The sequence below is a fragment of the Anopheles merus genome, chromosome X, assembly GCF_017562075.2.
Source record: "Anopheles merus strain MAF chromosome X, AmerM5.1, whole genome shotgun sequence".
NCBI classification, from domain to species: Eukaryota; Metazoa; Arthropoda; class Insecta; order Diptera; family Culicidae; genus Anopheles; species Anopheles merus.
In genome coordinates, this window is record NC_054081.1 from 11,231,345 (window position 1) to 11,250,689 (window position 19,345).

Here is a 19,345-nt window from a genome sequence, read left to right on the forward strand (position 1 = left end):
GTAAAACCTGAATTAAAATGGGACAATACTGTAAATCTATAACATTATCATTAACATTAACTCATTAACAATGTAACACGAACCGGGATACAGATGAAAAGACTTCCAGTACTAGAGGAATATTAGAGCCAGCACCCTGGTTAATACTTAAATAACGTATTTCGTTAAACGTGTACTGTAGTATAGTTTGTTAAATTTTTGTTTAAACATTCGTTCGCCACTAATGGCCCCACAAGATACAATTATAACTTAAATAGTAATGTAGCGCAGATCTTTACTAATTACAGATGTAAATGTGTGGACATCAACTCCTCCATAGAATAAAGCCATATAACTCGAGTTGTGCATAGGCATAGACAAAATGAGAAATGATCAGAACAGGACGAGAAATCAATGCATCAATTTCTGGTTTTTGCAGTTAGGTTGTTATAGTAGTAGAAGAAGTACAACAGCACCCTTGATTTAAGAGGACCAGAACACTAATAAATTAAAACATGCTTGTTTTTCAATTCATTCTATGTTAAGCAATTTATTGATTCTTTTGTCCGATGCAACAAGTCGTTGAATCGACCTGCTTTTCACTGCCTGGTGTAGGTCATGGCAGCATCCTTGAACACAGCCAGGAAGTGCTTGTACAGATCAGTATTGCCGAAGCACTGGCTGAAAACGTCAGTGGCGTGCTCGCACCGGGTCTTGTGGCAGGCCAGCTTGTTCAGGTTGGTAAGGCAGACCTGAGTGTCGGTGTTGTCCTTCTTGAAGGCATCCTCCTGGGACTGAGTGTACAGGTTGTGCAGGAGCGGAGCATCCTTGGACCAGGCACCGAAGCGAGTCACGTACGCGAAGAAGAAGCACTGCGACTCAGGTCCGCTTGGGAAGCATCCTCCAGCCAGCTTGCGGCGGGTGTCCTCCGACACATCCAGCATGTCGAACAGGTCGTAGGCCAGCTGCAGATCCTCACCGTAGTAGCTCGGGACGTACTCGGGGCAGGTGGTGAGCGTTCCATAGTTCTGGTAGTAGCACTGGAAGGCACGGTAGGCTTGCACGCACGGCTCGCCGTTGCACTCCTGCGGCAGGTTCACCAGGCAACGCTCAGTACGCTTGGCATTGTCGCAGTCCTCCGTGGCCGGGACGAAGTAGTTAGCGAGCACGTTCTCGTGGAGCGTACCGTTCTCCCAAGCGCGCAGGTTCTCCAGGACGCACAGCACCAGACAGTGGACCTCTGGCTCATCCGGGTATCCTTCACGCATGTAGCGCTGCAGACGATCGTCCGGCACCTGCAGGTAGACGGCGCACTCAGCCTGAGCCTCCGGGAAGCTCTTCCGAACGAAGTAGTGCGGAAGCGGCGAATGCTCAGCCTGGATGGAGCCAATGATGGCAACCAGAGCGATGGCCGACACAGTGAAGAAGTTCATGTTGGACTACCTTGATGTTTGCTGTACACCAGACAAGTGTATGCTTTCGAAAGCGTTGCGAAGCTTATTTATACGTGAGAGCTGAGCAGGGCACTCCATCACACGCGCGATTCATGCTTTCGCGTTGTCACCATCATATCATTTGACGGTACAGAAAAAAATCCGAAAGAAAATGTTTACTCAAGAAACTCGTACTCCGTGCTGAAGATACTGTTACGGTTTTGTTAAGGTGTTGTCTTTAGAGCATTGCCGCTGAAGATACAGTTACGGTTTTTTAAGGTGTTGGCTATAGAGAACTTGCAACTGACTATGAATGTACTACATACCTTAACAAAAATCTATAGTTCTATGAGGTAGAGATTTTTAGAAGTTATTGTATTTGTTCAATAAAAAAGTATACCATGGCCTGTGAAATGTAGTACAATTGTCATGTAGTTTGACTTTAAAGTATGTTCGTCATGGGTTCAAGTCCCGTAAAAAATTCAGAAAGATCATCTATAACTTGCGATATGCTAGAACAGTATTTTATTTCCGTTCTTGTTGTTTTTTTTTTTCGTAAGTTGTAGTGGGGAATTCAGGTATTTTACAATATACTATGCCTTCCGTAATTAGCTAAGATAGGTAAGAATTACCACAACAATGAAGATGTGACCTGTTGGGCCGATCTATGGTCAACCACCCGGACCGGTCTCGTGGTACAGTCGTCAACTCGTACGACTTAACAACATACCCGTCATTGGTTCAAGTCCCGAATGGACCGTGCTCCCAAACCTAGTGGAATGCACTAGGTGAATAAAAGCACTAAATTCAACCAAAAATAACCATTTTTCATCAACATTTTGGCTGAAAAACGTGATATTCGACTAACGCAAAAATCTGAAAAAATCGGAACGCATTATTCGCGTAACTCGGAGAAAGGCTGTACATGTAATACTGAAAAGTAGCTATCCTAATTGCGCCCCTAGACGAAAAAAATTGAACAAAAGACTGCACTATGCATACGATATTTGCTTTATTCTATCTACACTAAAACGTGTACATAAATTATTCGTAAATGGTTCATCAAACATCCAAACGATCTACGTAATTACTTTTCAATATTATTACTTTTTACTATATTGTCAGCACTTGTTGCAGTAACGAGCGATAAATTTACTCACTGTTTCTTACTACTTTTAAAATTATTTCATTAGATACTTTCAGCCAACGCTTTACATCAAATCTTATATTTTATTTTGTTCAGTAACATTCTTCTTTGCAAGCCATTTTCTGCTTGAGGTAGCTTCCCGGATATTCTTGTTAAATTTAATATTATTAAATGTAAGGATTTTTCATTCAGAAGAAACGGTCAGAAAAGGCCGTATTGCTGTTATTGTAAGGTTATTGATAAAGAGAAATTACAATATATTTCGATATGGAGATTAGATGATGGTGTTCATGGTGGTGTACTGTTGGCAGGAGGCACGTTCCGCGCTGTATCCCTGGCATTTGGTTAAGATGTGGCAAAACAGTAATGTCTGTGCCTCATAAACTGACTGAAGAGGGCTAGATTTTGGCAATAAACTGTTATGTATGAGCCAAACGTGACCAATTTGAAAACGTGAAAGCACTCTCTGATTTTGGGGTGATGAGGGATCTCTCCATTGTGATGTAATAGTTTTGAAGATTCTCAGAAAACACCTGACGCCAAGAAGCATTAAAACTATTGGCGATGATGGTTGTGCTAAGGCTGAAGTGGATGAAGTTACGGCGTGAAAGCATGTTGCGGGGGCATGTTATCTTATTATGGTTTGCGTTTGCCAATCAATCTGCTATTTCCTTTCCGTAAATACCCGTGTGATCTGGAGTCCAACAGAAGATGATTTGTGATGAATCTCCGGTATATTGATAAGTTGCTGGATACTCGGGTTACGGATGGATCCCGATTTAAGGTATTATTTTTCTACCTGTTTCCAGGCATCTTCCGTTTATCAACTGAATAGTTTTGATAGAAAATTTTATACAATCAGCATGTTGAACATTGCGCTAAGTGACATGCTAAGAGACATTAGAAAAACAAGCTTTATTCGCCTTTTTGGTGATTGCATCAATAGGGAATACAACAATCTCACAGTCTTATCCACCTGGCGAAATATCCACCGAATAAAGGTGCTAACTAGCTAACTGCAAATAAAGGTGCTAACGATACGTCCTTCTGCTTCTTGTGTCAAACTGCAAGGAGCAAGTCGAGAAGTGATGGGCTCTCAGGATTGCATCAGCGGTTCCAAACCGCATCAGTTACTTAGTTACACCGACTGCAATTCCGGTAAAAGTAAGAGTATTAGACAGTCCGAACCGTCGGAAACTCATCCAATTCGATGTATGAAAAGTTGTAGACGTGTATGAAAAAGGTTAAAACCATTTCGTTAAATCTCTTCACGGATAAAAATATTGTATGTTAAACGAGTATATATAGAGATTTTTGGATTTGAAACACTCGTTAAATATTACAGAATAGTTGACAATGCATAGGAATGAATCAATTATTTGGAGTTAGTACTATGTAAAGGATATTTTCAATTTATAACAGACCAGAACAGGACACCTCAGAGTGATAATCTAAGTGCCTCAAAGAAGTACTGCCTCAAGAGTAAATCGTAATACACGGGAAACATCTATTTAGTCATTTCTGAGTGGACAGATTGAACCAACAAGTTATTTACACAAAATAGATTAAGATTTTTCATTGATTCATTCAATCTATCGCAATTTATTGGTTCTTTTGCTCTTTAGAACAAGTCTTTTGATCGTCTCAATGCTTATTGCCTGGTGTAGGTCATGGCAGCATCCTTGAACACAGCCAGGAAGTGCTTGTACAGATCAGTGTTGCCGAAGCACTGGCTGAAAACGTCAGTGGCGTGCTCGCACCGGGTCTTGTGGCAGGCCAGCTTGTTCAGGTTGGTAAGGCAGACGTTAGTCTCGGTGTTGTCCTTCTTGAAGGCATCCTCCTGGGACTGAGTGTACAGGTTGTGCAGGAGCGGAGCATCCTTGGACCAGGCACCGAAGCGAGTCACGTACGCGAAGAAGAAGCACTGCGACTCAGGTCCGCTTGGGAAGCATCCTCCAGCCAGCTTGCGGCGGGTGTCCTCCGACACATCCAGCATGTCGAACAGGTCGTAGGCCAGCTGCAGATCCTCACCGTAGTAGCTCGGGACGTACTCGGGGCAGGTGGTGAGCGTTCCATAGTTCTGGTAGTAGCACTGGAAAGCACGGTAGGCTTGCACGCACGGCTCGCCGTTGCACTCCTGCGGCAGGTTCACCAGGCAACGCTCAGTACGCTTGGCATTGTCGCAGTCCTCCGTGGCCGGGACGAAGTAGTTAGCGAGCACGTTCTCGTGGAGCGTACCGTTCTCCCAAGCGCGCAGGTTCTCCAGGACGCACAGCACCAGACAGTGGACCTCTGGCTCATCCGGGTATCCTTCACGCATGTAGCGCTGCATACGATCGTCCGGCACCTGCAGGTAGACGGCGCACTCAGCCTGAGCCTCCGGGAAGCTCTTCCGAACGAAGTAGTGCGGAAGCGGCAAATGCTCAGCCTGGATGGAGCCAATGATGGCAACCAGGGCGATGGCCGACACAGTGAAGAAGTTCATGTTGGACTACCTTGATGTTTGCTGCGCTAGTGGAGCTGTACTGTTGAGACTGAGTTTAAACTCCTATATATATGAACCGCTCACTGGCCGGTCGCCTGCAGTGATATCATCCAGCAGAAGAAAACGCGTGCCTTAGAGTCAGTTTTCACTTAATACATTTTGATAGTAGTTTATTTCCATAAAAAAAAACATTCGCGAGTGTTCATGGGTTCTCTGCGGCTGATAGTAATGTAGGTAGTGCGTGCCGGATAGCGATTGTCGTTGTTGCGCAAGAGAAAGAATAAGTTTTCGTTGTACTCGTAGTTGTGCATCAAAACATACAGAAAAACAAGCATTAAGCATTGCCAAGGGCATATAGCGTTTCTGCTCTTAGTAGCAACTAAGCACTTTTCCTGTACAGTAGCACAAAACCCAATGGAAATAAGGCACACAATATGCTCTTATCATTTTTACAATCATTTCTACCATAACACCCAATGCGTACTTAATCGCATTATAGTGCATGAAATAAGAGGGACGAATAAAATTATATGACAATTGCACATCGTAATTCACTAATGAAATATATATTTGTTATTTGATATTTGTTATTACATATATTTTCTATAAGTATATTTCAAGAACAAGTTTGAATTTTTATCACTAAATCATTTCTCTTTATGTTGATTGGATATACAACAATAATTTTGGTAACTTTTTATAAGTTTTGTAATAATCTATAAACAATATTATGTAAAATCTGTAACGCAATTTGTCTTCTTCTTCTATTTGGCGTAACGTCCTACTCGGACATGCCGGCCTAAAGCTTGCTTCGTTTAGAATTGGAACAAACTTTTGCTCATATTGTGGCGCTCTTGGTGGACAGATTTGGAAGTTCTTGGCGTCCAAGTGTAGGGCATTTTGTCAGCTTGACGTATGTATTTTTAACATTCCGCAAATCGATTGTAAACAACCAACATAAAAGCCGAAAGAAGGGAAAAAATTGTCCACAGTTTTTTGGAAAATCCAGTTTGGAAAATCCAGATGCAGATCTAGGCTAGCTAAAAAGCTGAAATTTCCCAGAAATACCGTATGGCGCGTTATCAAACGGTACACGTAAACATTGACGACGATTCGGAAGCCTCAAGCCAATTGTCGGAGTGGAACTGTCGACCGGAAGCTGCGTAGTAAGATTTTGAAGACGATTAAGAGGAATCCTAATCTGTCGGACCGCGATTTGGCCAGAAAATTCGGTGCTTCCCATAGTACTGTGAAGAAAATTCGACTCCGGGAAGTAATCAAGTTGTATCGAGCTAGCAAACAGCCAAATCGGACCATGAAACAAAATATATTGTGTTTAAAACTCGTGCTCGGAAGCTATACGATAAGGTGCTGGCCAAGTTCGACGGGTGTTTCCTGATGGTTGATGAAACCTATGTCAAGACTGACTTCGGGCAAATTCCAGGTTTACTCGGGCAAAAATTTTACTTAGCAACGGGTCGGGAGAATGTTCTCGCCAAAATTAAATTTGTTTTTGCCGACAAATTTGCAAGAAAATTTATGATCTGGCAGGGCATTTGTAGTTGTTGCAAAAAAACGAAAGTTTTCGTTACAAACAAGACAATGACGTCGGAACTATACCAAAAAGAGTGTCTCCAAAAACGAATTTTGCCATTCATTCGATCCCACGACCATCTCGTAATGTTTTGGCCAGTTTTGGCAAGCTGTCATTACAGTAAAGTCGTTCGAGAATGGTATGCAGAGAACTCGGTCCAGTTTGTTCCGATAAACCTTAACCCACCCAACTGCCCCAGTTCCGCCCTATTGAGAAATACTGGGCAATCATGAAGAGGAGACTCAAGGCAAAGGGAAAGGTTGTCTAAGACATCAATCAGATGACGACCTGGTGAAATAAGATGACTAAAACGATGAACGAAGAAGATGTGAGCCGCCTAATGAGCCGTGTTACAGGAAAAATTCGAGAATTCCTTCGAAACCGTAACGAATAGGTTTATCCGTATTTTTCCTTAAAAGTATGAGATTGAAAGATCTTGATTTCAATAATAAATAACTGATTTACAGGCAATTGTCTATGTTCCAATTCTATCTGAAGCAAGCTTTATACAGGCTTTCCAGGCTTAATTCATTACCACGCAGCCGGATAGTTAATCCTTACACCGGGGGGACGGTTTATTCTTGGTTGAGCCCATGCGTTTTGTGATGTATTTTATAGTTGTATAATGTTACTCCAACATTCAGTTATAATCAGCCAGAAATAATCTCGCTAAGATAGCCTTATCAATTATGATTTACAGCAACACAGCAACAGTTAACAGTTAACTCTCTTGATTCTAGGAAATTCTCGCCCTTATTACGATATCTTTCAAATTTATGAAAGTTTATTGAATCCATAAGTGTTTGAACCATCAGCGTTCGATCTGAGATTTAAGATTCGATCGGAAGTGTCAGTAGTGGATAGATATCGGAAGATTTATTCGGATTCCATCAGAGCAATTCTGATTTGCATGGAGTTGAATGCAGAACTCTTTACAAGGTCGATTGAATTTATAACATCGGGAGTCAAAGTGGTTTTGCAAATTCACCTGGATAACATTATCCTAATTTTTTGAATAATACTAATAGTGCTAGCTGCTAATGAAGAAACATTTTAGCTCATTTTATGAAGGAGAAATCGAGCCATAAATATTTTGGGTAAATAGAGAAAACAATATAATAATTATATGAGGAAGATAGCTTCCTAAATGAGGCAAACGCAAAAAGTTCAATTGATAATATTTGATTTATTGATTGATTCGTGCAAATGAGCAACAGAAATTGGATTGCTCAGGATCAGTCCCATGATTCACGCTCCTTAACGTCCGTAGCACTTGTGGAGCGGGCACGTCTTAACCTTGTTGCAGTAGCAGACGGGCTGTCCGAGGAAAGCCTTGGCGGCGTCGACGAACACGGTATGGAGCAGGTACTCCAGACCACGCGACTCACCGAAGCAGGCCTGGAACGTATCGTAGGCCTGTTGGCAGGTGCTCTTCTTGCAAGCCAGCTTCTTCTGGTTTTGCAGGCAGGCAACCGTCTGGGCGTTGTTCGGGTTGAACACCTCCTCCTTGTACTGGTAGTAGAGACGCTCCAGCTTCGGGCCATCCTCCACGCTGTACAGTCCAGTGCGGGTCACGAACGAGTAGAAGAAGCACAGCGACTCCTCGCCGCTCGGGAAGCATCCTCCAGCAAGGCTCTGCAGGGTGGACTGCGAGACAGCCAGCATACCGAACAGATCGTAGGCGGCCTGCAGATCCTCAAGGTAGGAGTTGACCACGAACTGCGGGCACTCGCTCAAGGCACCGTAGTACTGGTAGTAGCATTGGAACGCCTTGTACACCTGGGTGCAGAGGTCATCGTCGCAGGTGTACAGGTTCTCCGCCAGACACGCTTCCGTGCGCTCGACGTTGTGGAAGTCATCCGGGTACGGCACGAAATGTCCGGCAACCATGTGCTTCTGCAGACCGGTGGTGTGGTTCCAGAAGCGCAGGTTGAAGGCAACGCAACGCAGCAGACAGCGAACCTCCTCCACATCGGGGTAGCCTTCCTTGACGTAGCGCAGCAGATCGTCATCGTGAACGCCGTGGTACTCGGCGCACTCGGCCTGTGCCTGGTTGAAGCTCTTCTCCACTACGTAGTGCTGCAGACTGGCCGACACCGAGATGGCGCCTACAGCCAGCACGAAGACCGAAAGTGCAAACGAGTTCATTGTTGCTCTAGTTGGTTGCTGTACACAATTCAGCTGGAACTGCATGCCTTTCTCACTGCCGAGGGCACATATATATACCGAAAGAGAGTCAGATTAAGCTGGTGGCACATGCGTGCCTTTTAGGCGGATCATCATGTTTTTTTGTATCTTAACAACGTGTAAAGATGGGCTAGCGAAGGTAGAAACAATATAACAACGTACACATACACGCACATACACATACATCTCACTGGTATAACCACGTTTAGTGCACATTTCACCGATGTGAAGCGTACGTGACATTGTCCGCTTGAAACAACTAGTAGAAGCGACGGTTGTACTATATCAAACACGCAGTTTTTCCTTGCCAAGTTAAATCTGGCCAAGTCTCTCCTTACCATTGCCATCCACAGTGCAGCAGTTGCTTTATAGAATGGTAAGACAAAGTACGTAGTTTCCAGTGTGTTTAGTGGGTTGTAGTAGTGGGTTGTTTCAAACAGTGTTTCCTAGTGATTGAAAGTTTAACACAATTTCCAAATTGGAATCTGTTTGTATTCTAGGTTTGAGAAATTAGGAGAAATTTGACACAAACACAGTTGTTCTTCGTAGAGAACGGGATTGGTTCCATCTCATTGGACTTAAAAAAAGTTGGTCTTTCATCTAGTAACCACACAATTATATTTTATTTATTTGCCGAGAACCTATCCTTTACGTTTTAACCCGTTGAAAAAGTGGGCATTTTCATAGCACAACGTATGGCATGATGGCGATTACGTGCACACATTACGTAGTGTCCATAGACATCCAATAATCATGGGACGTTCATCTGAGGTGAACATCGAGCGAGATAAATCTAATACTTACTCGCTCTGGAGCTTCGAAGGAGTGTCTTCGGATTATCCAATGTTTGTACCAAGCATGGATATTTGCTTGCATGCAGATAATACCGCTTTAATGCGAAGCGATAGCATATCCGCAAACAGAAGTTCCTACCTCAAACAAATGTTCATTGACAGATGAGCAACGTATAATTTGATGCTTTAATTGTTGACTTCTGAGTAATAACTAGTGAGGGATTTGGGAATGTGTTTAGCTTCTTTTATTTCAAGTATCCTTACCGTGACAACTCTTTGCATACATAAGTGGTAGCCCTAAGAGCTAAGCCTGTACAAAAGCTCTGTTGCCTAATAATGTGGAATAGGCATTTGTTCAAACACACTGATTTGTTTTGTTTATTCAATCAAAGAATTATTACCAATATAATGATGTATTTGATACTTTGAAAAGTAAGCATTCTCTATTGGATGATAATCTTTTTGAGTTTCTCCACTAAATGAGCATGAAAAATAATTTGAAATAGAACAAAAATATTTTTTTTATCATACGTATCATCATCATAAGCGTTTATCATCATCATAAGCCCACGGCAGCGCAAATTGCCGTGAAATAATTGGTACCCTGAGCTTTGATTATTTAAATATGTCTTATTGCATTATTATTGAAAGCTTATTGCAACGTTTATTGCATACAATTTGAGCAATAAAAAATCGTAATGCACACGTTAGTTCGCTATTTCAACCATAATTTGCATAATTTGCTGCAATTATCGATTTGAAGAGCATTCATATTCCAGTCCAAAATCGCTTCACCGATTTGCGTCCCTTCAAAGTTGTTAAAAAGTTGAACATGACTCCATATATGGGGTGTTTATTTATTACAAAATTAGCAGTAATAAAACAATAAACAATAGCAGAGTGCATCTCCTGCAATAATGGGCAAACGATTTAAGTTGCATTCGCTACTAAACGTTATGAGTGTTTGTCTTTTTTTCCTACAATGTGAAGTAACGGGCTGGTATCGTATCGCTATGAATATTTGCTCGGAGTCGTAGATTTGTAATAGAAACAAGTCGTTTTTTACAATGCATAACCGTGACCGCCTCGTACGATAACCGTAGCCCTCCTCCTTTATCACGCTGTGGCTGCGCTTCATTACGTAACAGTCCGGGCAAAGCCTTTCAATTACTTGACAAAACTGTTATCCAAATACTAGCGAGGTTCCTCGACCTGTTCCCAGGTGGTGTTTGACCCGTTACCCAAGCAGCTCCCTATCTAACCGTTTGCGCTGATAAGATAAGCTACTGATAATAGGGCTGCCGCTGCGGGGAAGCTCACATGCGGCGGAAGGCTAAGTGGCGACCCGTTACGAAGGAAGCGGGCCCGCGGGTACGCATTCCGACGACATTCAGTTGTTCGATGTTATCTAAATAGGTTATCACAATCGGCTATTACTCGCCGTGTGCGTGTAGAAGCTGTCCCCGCGCCATCGGCCGGGCAGGGCATCTTTCACTGCGCCGCGAGACTTCCGTCCAGCGAGTACGCACGCCCGGCGCTTTGACGTGAAATGTCAATGCAGGGAGAAAACTGGTACCGACCATGAGCGATTTATAGCGGAAGCTGTAATAAATAATAGTTGGGGCATGTCGTTAAGCGAGAAAGAGTGGTGGACCAACCAACTGATCAGGTGGTAACGCGGGCATCTATTGATTGGGATCTTTAACGGGTAACTAAATTAAGCTTTTTTTTTGCTGTTGAACGTAGGTCCGTCATGGGTTCAAATATCACTGGGACGGAGCCTTGCAATCGCGTAGCACTTTGACGGACTTACCCATCATAATAAAGTGTAATATTCTCTTAGGTTCTCTGTAGTACGGCCGGTATCGTTGCACTGCGAAGAAGCTTACTTATCCGGCGCTACAACCCCTTTGAGGTCTTGCTTGCTGCTAAGAAGACGTTATAGAAACACTGGAATTGAGTTTTGTGTAGAACTAGCTCCAACAAACTAAGGAGACTTTTACAAATTACTGGCGTTTACATCAGAAATTGGTTCCTATTAATGCAGATTCGTTAGCAATTCTTCAGATCTGAAAAGTAGGCATTACTTGAAATAATCCCTTCTATCCAGGCTCCGGCTTAGAACAGCTTATCATCCATTGTGCAACTACAGGGACTGCGTAATGATTGGCTCAAACCATACAGCGAACAAATCAGCTGTCAAAATCGGAGTCGCTGCTCAGGGCTAGACGTGTTTCAACAGTTTTTGCGGCGCTGCCTAACCTTCGACGACGATGGAGGTGGTAATGTTCCTTCTCCCCTACCCCACTCGTCTTCAATAATCCAAAAGGGACTGGGATCCGTATTCCACGGAACCTCTTCCTCCGTGCCTGAAGTCGCCCAAAACCAGCTAATTCGTTTTTTGTTATTTAAAAAAAAGGAAGGCCCTAACGGACGCCCCGACCGATCATGATCGTAGCATAATCGCAAATTGCAACAAAAAGACGCAAAATTGGAAATAAAAAAAAATTGCGCTTCAGCCCCGTCTGCTTTGCATTAGGCAATGGCAAGGAGGGAGGGGGAGAAGAAGGCCAGCCAGTGGGGTGCGACAAATGGCGGCTTTCGAAAAGAGCTTTCGAACAGTCAATAATTAAGCCAAAGCGCGGCACACAAACGCACCTAGATCAAATGCCGATCAGCTCGTTCGATACGGGTTTTCTTCTTCTTCTTCTTCTTCTTCTGCAGCCTGCCGACCCCTTTTCCGCAACGCATCGAGCGGTTGGAAGGGGGTGGAATTATGTTGCCAACATAGTCGACCTTTTCCGCACATGCGTGCGTGTCTCGCACCTTTTGTGCTGTTGCATATATGTGTCTCGAATGATTCCAGCCAGTAGGTTGATCGAAGAAATGTATCACAAAAAAAGATTTTAAGATCATGGTTATGTTGTTTAACTTATATCCACGACACTCATTCTGAAGGACTGATTGCTCCGTAGGGTAGAATTCAGTATATTTTCACAACTATTAAAGTTTTATAAATTGAATTAGTTTGATGAGTCTAATAATTAACTATAGTAAAATTATAGTAAAGGCGGCTTAGCGTTACCTTCCTATGTTCTATGGGATGCTTGTTGCTGAGTTTATACCCATGCAATAGCAATCGTTTTGGCTATGAGAAGGTTTTGAGTTTTTTTGAGAAGTAAGGTAACTACGAAATAAATATTATTTAATTTGTGTGATATTTGCTATTTTATTTGCCGACTTTAAGCAGCCGTCATAAGCGCCACTCCTTTTTTTATATGTTTTATATGTTATAACCATGTGAAACATGGTTATCCCAGATTTTTCAAGATATCAATCTATTGTTTTTTTGCTGGGGCAACATTTCTCCAACAGTATGGGTCTGGGATCAATTCCAGAAGTGGTATGGGAGAATGATGTGTTCGTTGGAGCGCACCCGCGACTCCAATCTGACTTCGGCTATTGTTAGTCCGATTCCAACTCCGGCAAAATCCAAACCACTAGTTCTGCCGGAGTTGTTGGGAGTCATCTGGAGTCGTTTGGAGTCGTCTGAAGCTGTCCGGAGCTGATCGGAGTCGTCCGGAGACGCCCGGAGTCGTTCGGAGTCGGAGTCGTCCGAAGTTGACTCCTACCGACTCCGATACCGGTCGCCTCAGATCGACTCTGGGCGACTTCGAATGACTCCAACTCCGGCAGACTCTGGACGACTCCGACTTCAAACGACACCAAACGACTCCGAACGACTCCTAACGACGCCGGACGATTCCGGACGATTCTGAACGACTCTGGATAAAGTTGGGTGGTCCTACCTTCCGGAGTCGGTTCCGAAATTATCGGAGCAGGATCGGAGTCAACTCCGATCAGTACTAAGGATTCAGCGATAGTACTGGTATGAGTTTCTGAACTGGTATGGAATCTGGATCAGTTTCAGGGCCTGTGTAAGTTAACGACCAACTCTAAGACCTGGAATCGATATGTGGTCAGAACCAATTTGTTCTCAATGTGTCTCTTGGGTTTAAGCAGCACTTGGGAATTCCATTGCCTTTAAAAAACAACCCTTGAGCGTATCCTGAAGCTATGAAATATTCCCTGATTGTACTGCATAGCCCTGGAATCGGGCCCAAATGAACAAGTTATTTATACATAAATTGATTTTTTTGCACAATTAAATAAAACGTACCGTTGAAACGAACGAAACCGAACTTTTCCTTCAACCTCACAGCCGATCCGATGCCGAGGTTGCGATGCGTGCGGCATAATACCGCTATTTCGCGACCAGGACAGACAAGCCTCCAGCCGCGACCATCCACCATCGGCTTCGGCAAACTCTCTCTCTCTCCCAGCACCGTCACCCAGCTCGCGCCGTCCCCTTCCCCATCTCATAAGGCCAACCTTCATCTCGGTCCCATCGCGCCACAGGCTAGGCAGCCAATGGTGGCCGCAACCGTGCAAAAGAGCGAACAGAATGCGACGAAAATGAAGAAACGCGGTACACGCACAGCACTACTTTGGCAATCGTTTTCGTCTAGACATTATTGCATCGCTATTGCTATTGAAAATAATTAGATAGGAGACCTCGAAGGGATTGTGCGTACGGTGGGGCGGGGTGGTGGGGTGGAGTGCGTTCGCCCGCATACGCCACCGCACCCCTCCGCGCTTAGCCAAAACCGGATACGCACATTTTCGCACTCTTCGTGGTGGCCGCTGGAGCGAATGTTTCGAATGTCTGTCTCCCTCTGTGTGTGTGTATGTGTTTGTGTGTGTATATATTAAATGGTAAAGGGGTGGGGGTGTGAGAAAAGCAGTGACTCACAAACGCACGCACGCACGCATGCACGCCTCGCTGCAGCCACCGTTCCATGGCCGTGCACAGTGTGTGGCCGCTTCCCCGGGTCCCCGCATGGCGCGGTCCCAAAACTTTTTGGCAGCCAGACGGCGAATGATTTGTGTGAGTGTTTCTTTTTCTTCTTCTTTCCTTCTTTTTTATTGCAGCCTTCTTTTTTTTGGCACTATATGTGACCCTGTGCAAGAGAGCTGTGGTGGCGCATGGCAACAAGTGGTGCTGCTCTGCGCAGACGCGCTAGGCTCTCCAGGCGCGCCGTTGTGTAGCGTCGGGCGTTGGGGCATTTACACACCACCATCAACGGGGAAAAAGAGTTATAACAATAACCAAACTCCGCTTCTTTCGCGACACCAAAGATGGCGGGGAGGGGATGGCTTTCGGTCTGCAATTGGGAAGGAACGCGCTTTGACCCTCATTCAAGACACGTCTCGTCTGATAGGCTTCCGCTGCGCCGGCCAAGCAAGCAGACAGACATGAGCAAAAAAAAAAGCACACACACACAACGGTCAAAAAGCAACGGTTTGACTGCCGAAACTGCCCAAAACGATGCTCCCTGCCGTTTGGACCGAACGGGGGGGGGCGCTATTGCGTAAAGAGCCCTGTGCCACTCGAGGGGTTTTCGCTTTTCCTTTGTTTTGGAGATCTTTAAATCACCCCGCACGCATGTGTGTTCACGCACAAGAGGAAGACACAGCGAGCAATAACAGTAATGGCCGGCAAAGGCGGGTGGAGATGGAGTAGCAGCAAAAAGCAGCCATGAGATTTCACTATTTCGCGAACCCTAACCTCGGCCGAAAATATGTCTGCGGTGCGTACGGGTAGCATCTCGTGGTACAACTTTGTGTGGCTGTGTGCGCTGTACCTTTAACTAATAGCTGTGCACTGCTTACAGGAGAAGAAAAAAAAACAGCGTAAACCTCATGCGTAAAATCTCAAGGCATCTCAAAGCGTACCGGCAGGAGTATCACCGCGAACTCCTGGGCATTGCACAGAGTGTGCGGCTATGGAACGGTAAGGAGATGCACAATAGGGGTCAAATATCATTAAGCTGTACTGGAAGAAAAACACTCTCACATGGGGCGAAGGTGGAGTGCGTACGATCCCCCACGCTACTACTGCTCTCCTCCCTTCTCCATCAAGTACAAAACTGGATACTTCAGCATCTCTCTCTCTATCTCTCTCGTCCGGCCTTGCAGGAAATGGCGCGTCTAAAGCATAGACCACCAAATGCAATTCATTTGATATAAGATTTCTCGCAGATGAATTCCTACATTCGTACAACAACACGGAAGGAGCAATTAAATCATTTCATTTTTGCGTATCCGATGTAAATCATGTTGTGTGTGCGTTTTTTAGTTCTCGAATTCGATTCGTAATGGACAGCAAAGAAGGCCCATCATGCAGCACACCAAAGCATCAATTAAATTTTTTTATAAATGGCAACAGTTTGTCCATATACAATGCAAAATATGTTGCGTGTGCGTTTAAGTTCTCAAATTCATTTTGAATAGGCAAAAAAGAATCCTTGATCACATTTGTGTTTCTTTTTTTTGGCGAATGGTGTTGTTCTTATCTTCTCTATTTAAGAAATAATAAAAAAAAACACTCAAGGGACAATATTGTTTCACGGTATTACTTTACTGCAAACTAGTGATGGGTAAAGATGGAAAAAAATCGGCGTCTACTCCAATCCTCCAGTCGTCCGGAGTCTTTCCAAGTAGAAATTATTCGGAGTCGGAGTCGATCGGAGTCGGAGTCGATCGGAGTCGGAGTCATCCGAAGTCGGAGTCGATCGGAATCAGATTCAAACTGAAGTTGCAGTGGTTCGTAGACGACTGGAGTCTGAGTCGTCTAGAGTCGTCCAGAATCGACAGAAGTCGGAGTTGAACGAAGTGAGAATCAACCGGAATCAGAATTAAACCTAAGTCGGAGTCGTCCGAACTAGGAGTCATCCAGAGTCGAAGTCGACCAGAGTTGGAGTCGTCCGGAGTCTGAATAATCTTGGATCGAAGTCGACCGGAATCTGAGTCGTCCCAAGTCGAAGTCGATCCGAATCAGATTCAAACTGAAGTTACAGTCGTTCGTAGACGCCGTCAGAGCCGTCCAATGTAGCAGTCGTCCCAAGTCGAAGTCGATCGGAATCAGATTCAAACTGAAGTTACAGTCGTTCGTAGAAGACTGAAGTCGGAGTCGTCTAGAGTCCTCGAGTATCGACAGAAGTCGAAGTTTACCGTAGTTGGAATCAACTGGAATCAGAATTAAACTAATGTCGGAGTCGTCTGAATTATGAGTCATTCGGAGTCGAAGTCAACCAGAGTTGGAGCCGTGTTGAGTAATCTAGAGCCGGAGTCGTCTGGAGGCGAAATAATATTGGATCGATGTCGACCGGAGTCGTCCGGAGTCTTCTCAAGTAGGAGTTATTCAAAGTCGGAGTCGGCCGTAGTTGGAGTCGTCCAAAGTAGCAGTCGTCCGAAGTCGAAGTCGATCGGAATTAGATTCAAACTGAAGTTGCAGTCGTTCGTAGACGACTGGAGTCTGAGTCGTCTAGAGTCGTCGAGAATCGACAGAAGTCGGACTTGACCGGAGTTGGAATCAACCGGAATCAGAATTACACTAAAGTCAGAGTCTTCCGAATTATGGGTTAAACGGAGTCGGAATCGGCCGCAGTCGGAGTCGACCGAAGTTGCGTAGAAGTTGTCCGAGAAAGAAGCCGTCCGGAGTTGGAATCCGGAGTCAGTGCCGAAGTTGGCCAGAGTCAGTGTCGATATCTGCCGGAGTTGGAGTCGTCTTGAGTCATAGTCCTCCGGAATCGGAGTCGTCCGAACTCAAAGTTTTCCAATTCGGAGTCTTCTGGAGCCAGAGTCGACTGTAGCCGGAGTCGTGTGAATTAGGAGTCATCCGGAGTCGGAGTCAACCAGAATCATAATCAAACTGCAATCAGAGTCGCATTGAGTCTGTCAGTGTCATGGTCGTCCGGAGTCGGTGTCATCCAGAGTTCTGGGTCGGAATCGCCCGAAGTAGGTGTCGTCAGGAGTCGGATTCGACCAGAGTCAGAGTAGACCGGAGATGATCAGAATCAAACTGAAATCGGGGTCGCCCAGGTTCGGCCGGAGTCGTAGTCGGAGTCGACCAGAGAGTTCTTACTCTGGGCATAACCAGTGGTTCCAATTTTGCCGGAGTTGAAATCGGACTAACAATCTTCGAAGTCGGATAGAAGTCGTGGGTGCGCTCCAAAAGGCACATCCCTACTACAAACGCTTTGTTTTGCGCGGATCAGCAACAAAGCTTTGTTTAATATTTTTCCTACAGTTTTTTTTCTTCAATTGCAAGCATTTCAATCATTTACACGTATAGTATTACAGCCGACTACACAACGGAAAAAAACAAATAACGTACTGCCCCTGAACAAATCGTAAAAACACCGTCACCCACCGATTCATGCAATAACTTAAACGTGTAGTACGGAAAGCAAAAATTCGCTGATACAAACAAACCGATGTATACAGTGTGTAAGTTCAAGTTTGTGTACATTTTTCGATAAAATCGAGTGTGGAAAAACTTGTTGCCATTTGGCCCCACGTGCGGGGTGCAATGCGTCACTACTGAGCAGCATAATTTTAGTTCATTGTTTGACAAACCAGAATTTGGTGACAGCGCAAAAATATGTATATGTGCATGGTAGCGTTTTGGCTTCGTTCGTATTTTGATATTGACATTCAATTTTTTCTTCCTCTTTTGTTTAATGCGCACATAAATGGCATGACGCTGGGGTAGTTATCGTAGATGATTTGTTTTTTCTTAAACATTTAAAACCTGAATAATTTATTTTGAGGTGAAAAGATAATATGTTTCTACAGAAATAATTTAGCTTACAAGACAGCACAAAACAAAAACTGATTTAACAGCAAAACATTCTGTTCTACACATTTCAGAGCAAAAAAAAATCTATGATATCGCATCAGTTAGTGAATGAATACCGTTCGGTCGTTGGGACTTTGGGCAACAGCAACGACCGTTACCTACGAGTGTTTTCAGCGCTCGATTCGGTGGCCCGCAGAATGAATTTCAACCGCTACCTTAACCAGCAACCGTGGTCCTTCAGCTGTAACAATAGCCCATTACCAATCTTTGTAAGAAACCGTGGGCCATACTTCTATTGGATTTTGATAATCCAAGTGCCTCATTAGTCGCGCCTCAAGTGTACACATTTGTATGGAATTTTTGTCTATTTTTTTTTTCTTCATTCCGATCGATATTTTTCAGCCCGCTGTGACACGACCTTAACCCTATGCGCATCATCACAGTTGATTGATGATAGAAAGTATTCAATAAACCATGCTCGTAATGATACGGTTGCGAACAACACAGAGCACAGTCCAGTGAGACATCTGCAGAAGATTAATCAGTCCCCGTCGTCCGCTCCTTGGCAACCGGTTCAGGCTGCGGTAGTAAAAATGCGACAAACGTATACACAGTAACATCGACATCTGCTACACATCAGCTATATGGACAAAACAAAAAAAACAAATTCACCAAACGCCCCATAGCTCACGAGTCATTAAACAACCAGAAACAAATTAGCTCCTCGTCGTAATAACGTCGCGCGCACTAAAAAAAATACATACGAACATACATACACAGGCCAGACTTTTTATTGCCGGTTTTGCGCGCAAGTGGCCTTTTAACCCCTTTCGTTTGGAGTATCAAAGAGCATGACAGTTTCGCAGCAGCGGTTCGCCTCCTGCTTAGGACCTCGCGCTCCCATGATGCGCAGCCGTGAAGAGGCTGACCCGAAAGCCACAGAATGCAGACCACCACTTCCGGTTTGCCAAAGCATATAATGGTCTCTTAATCACTCTCCCTTTCTGGCGCGTCCGTCGCGC

General features: G+C 44.4%; 3 protein-coding genes across 3 annotated transcripts in view; all 3 read right to left on the reverse strand.

Moving 5' to 3' along the window:
• Positions 1–19,345, reverse strand: part of LOC121594391 (tRNA dimethylallyltransferase-like) — a 76,127-nt gene that overhangs the window by 6,951 nt on the left and 49,831 nt on the right. The gene's annotated exons all lie outside the window — the stretch shown is intronic.
• On the reverse strand, positions 567–1,426 carry LOC121594407 (general odorant-binding protein 69-like). Its single transcript, XM_041917613.1, has one exon. The coding sequence runs from the start codon at positions 1,410–1,412 to the stop codon at positions 579–581; it is 834 nt and encodes a 277-aa protein (XP_041773547.1). The 5' UTR covers positions 1,413–1,426; the 3' UTR covers positions 567–578.
• On the reverse strand, positions 4,206–5,073 carry LOC121594398 (general odorant-binding protein 69-like). The gene has a single exon (XM_041917602.1). It carries the CDS (start codon positions 5,042–5,044, stop codon positions 4,211–4,213), a length of 834 nt encoding a protein of 277 aa, XP_041773536.1. The 5' UTR covers positions 5,045–5,073; the 3' UTR covers positions 4,206–4,210.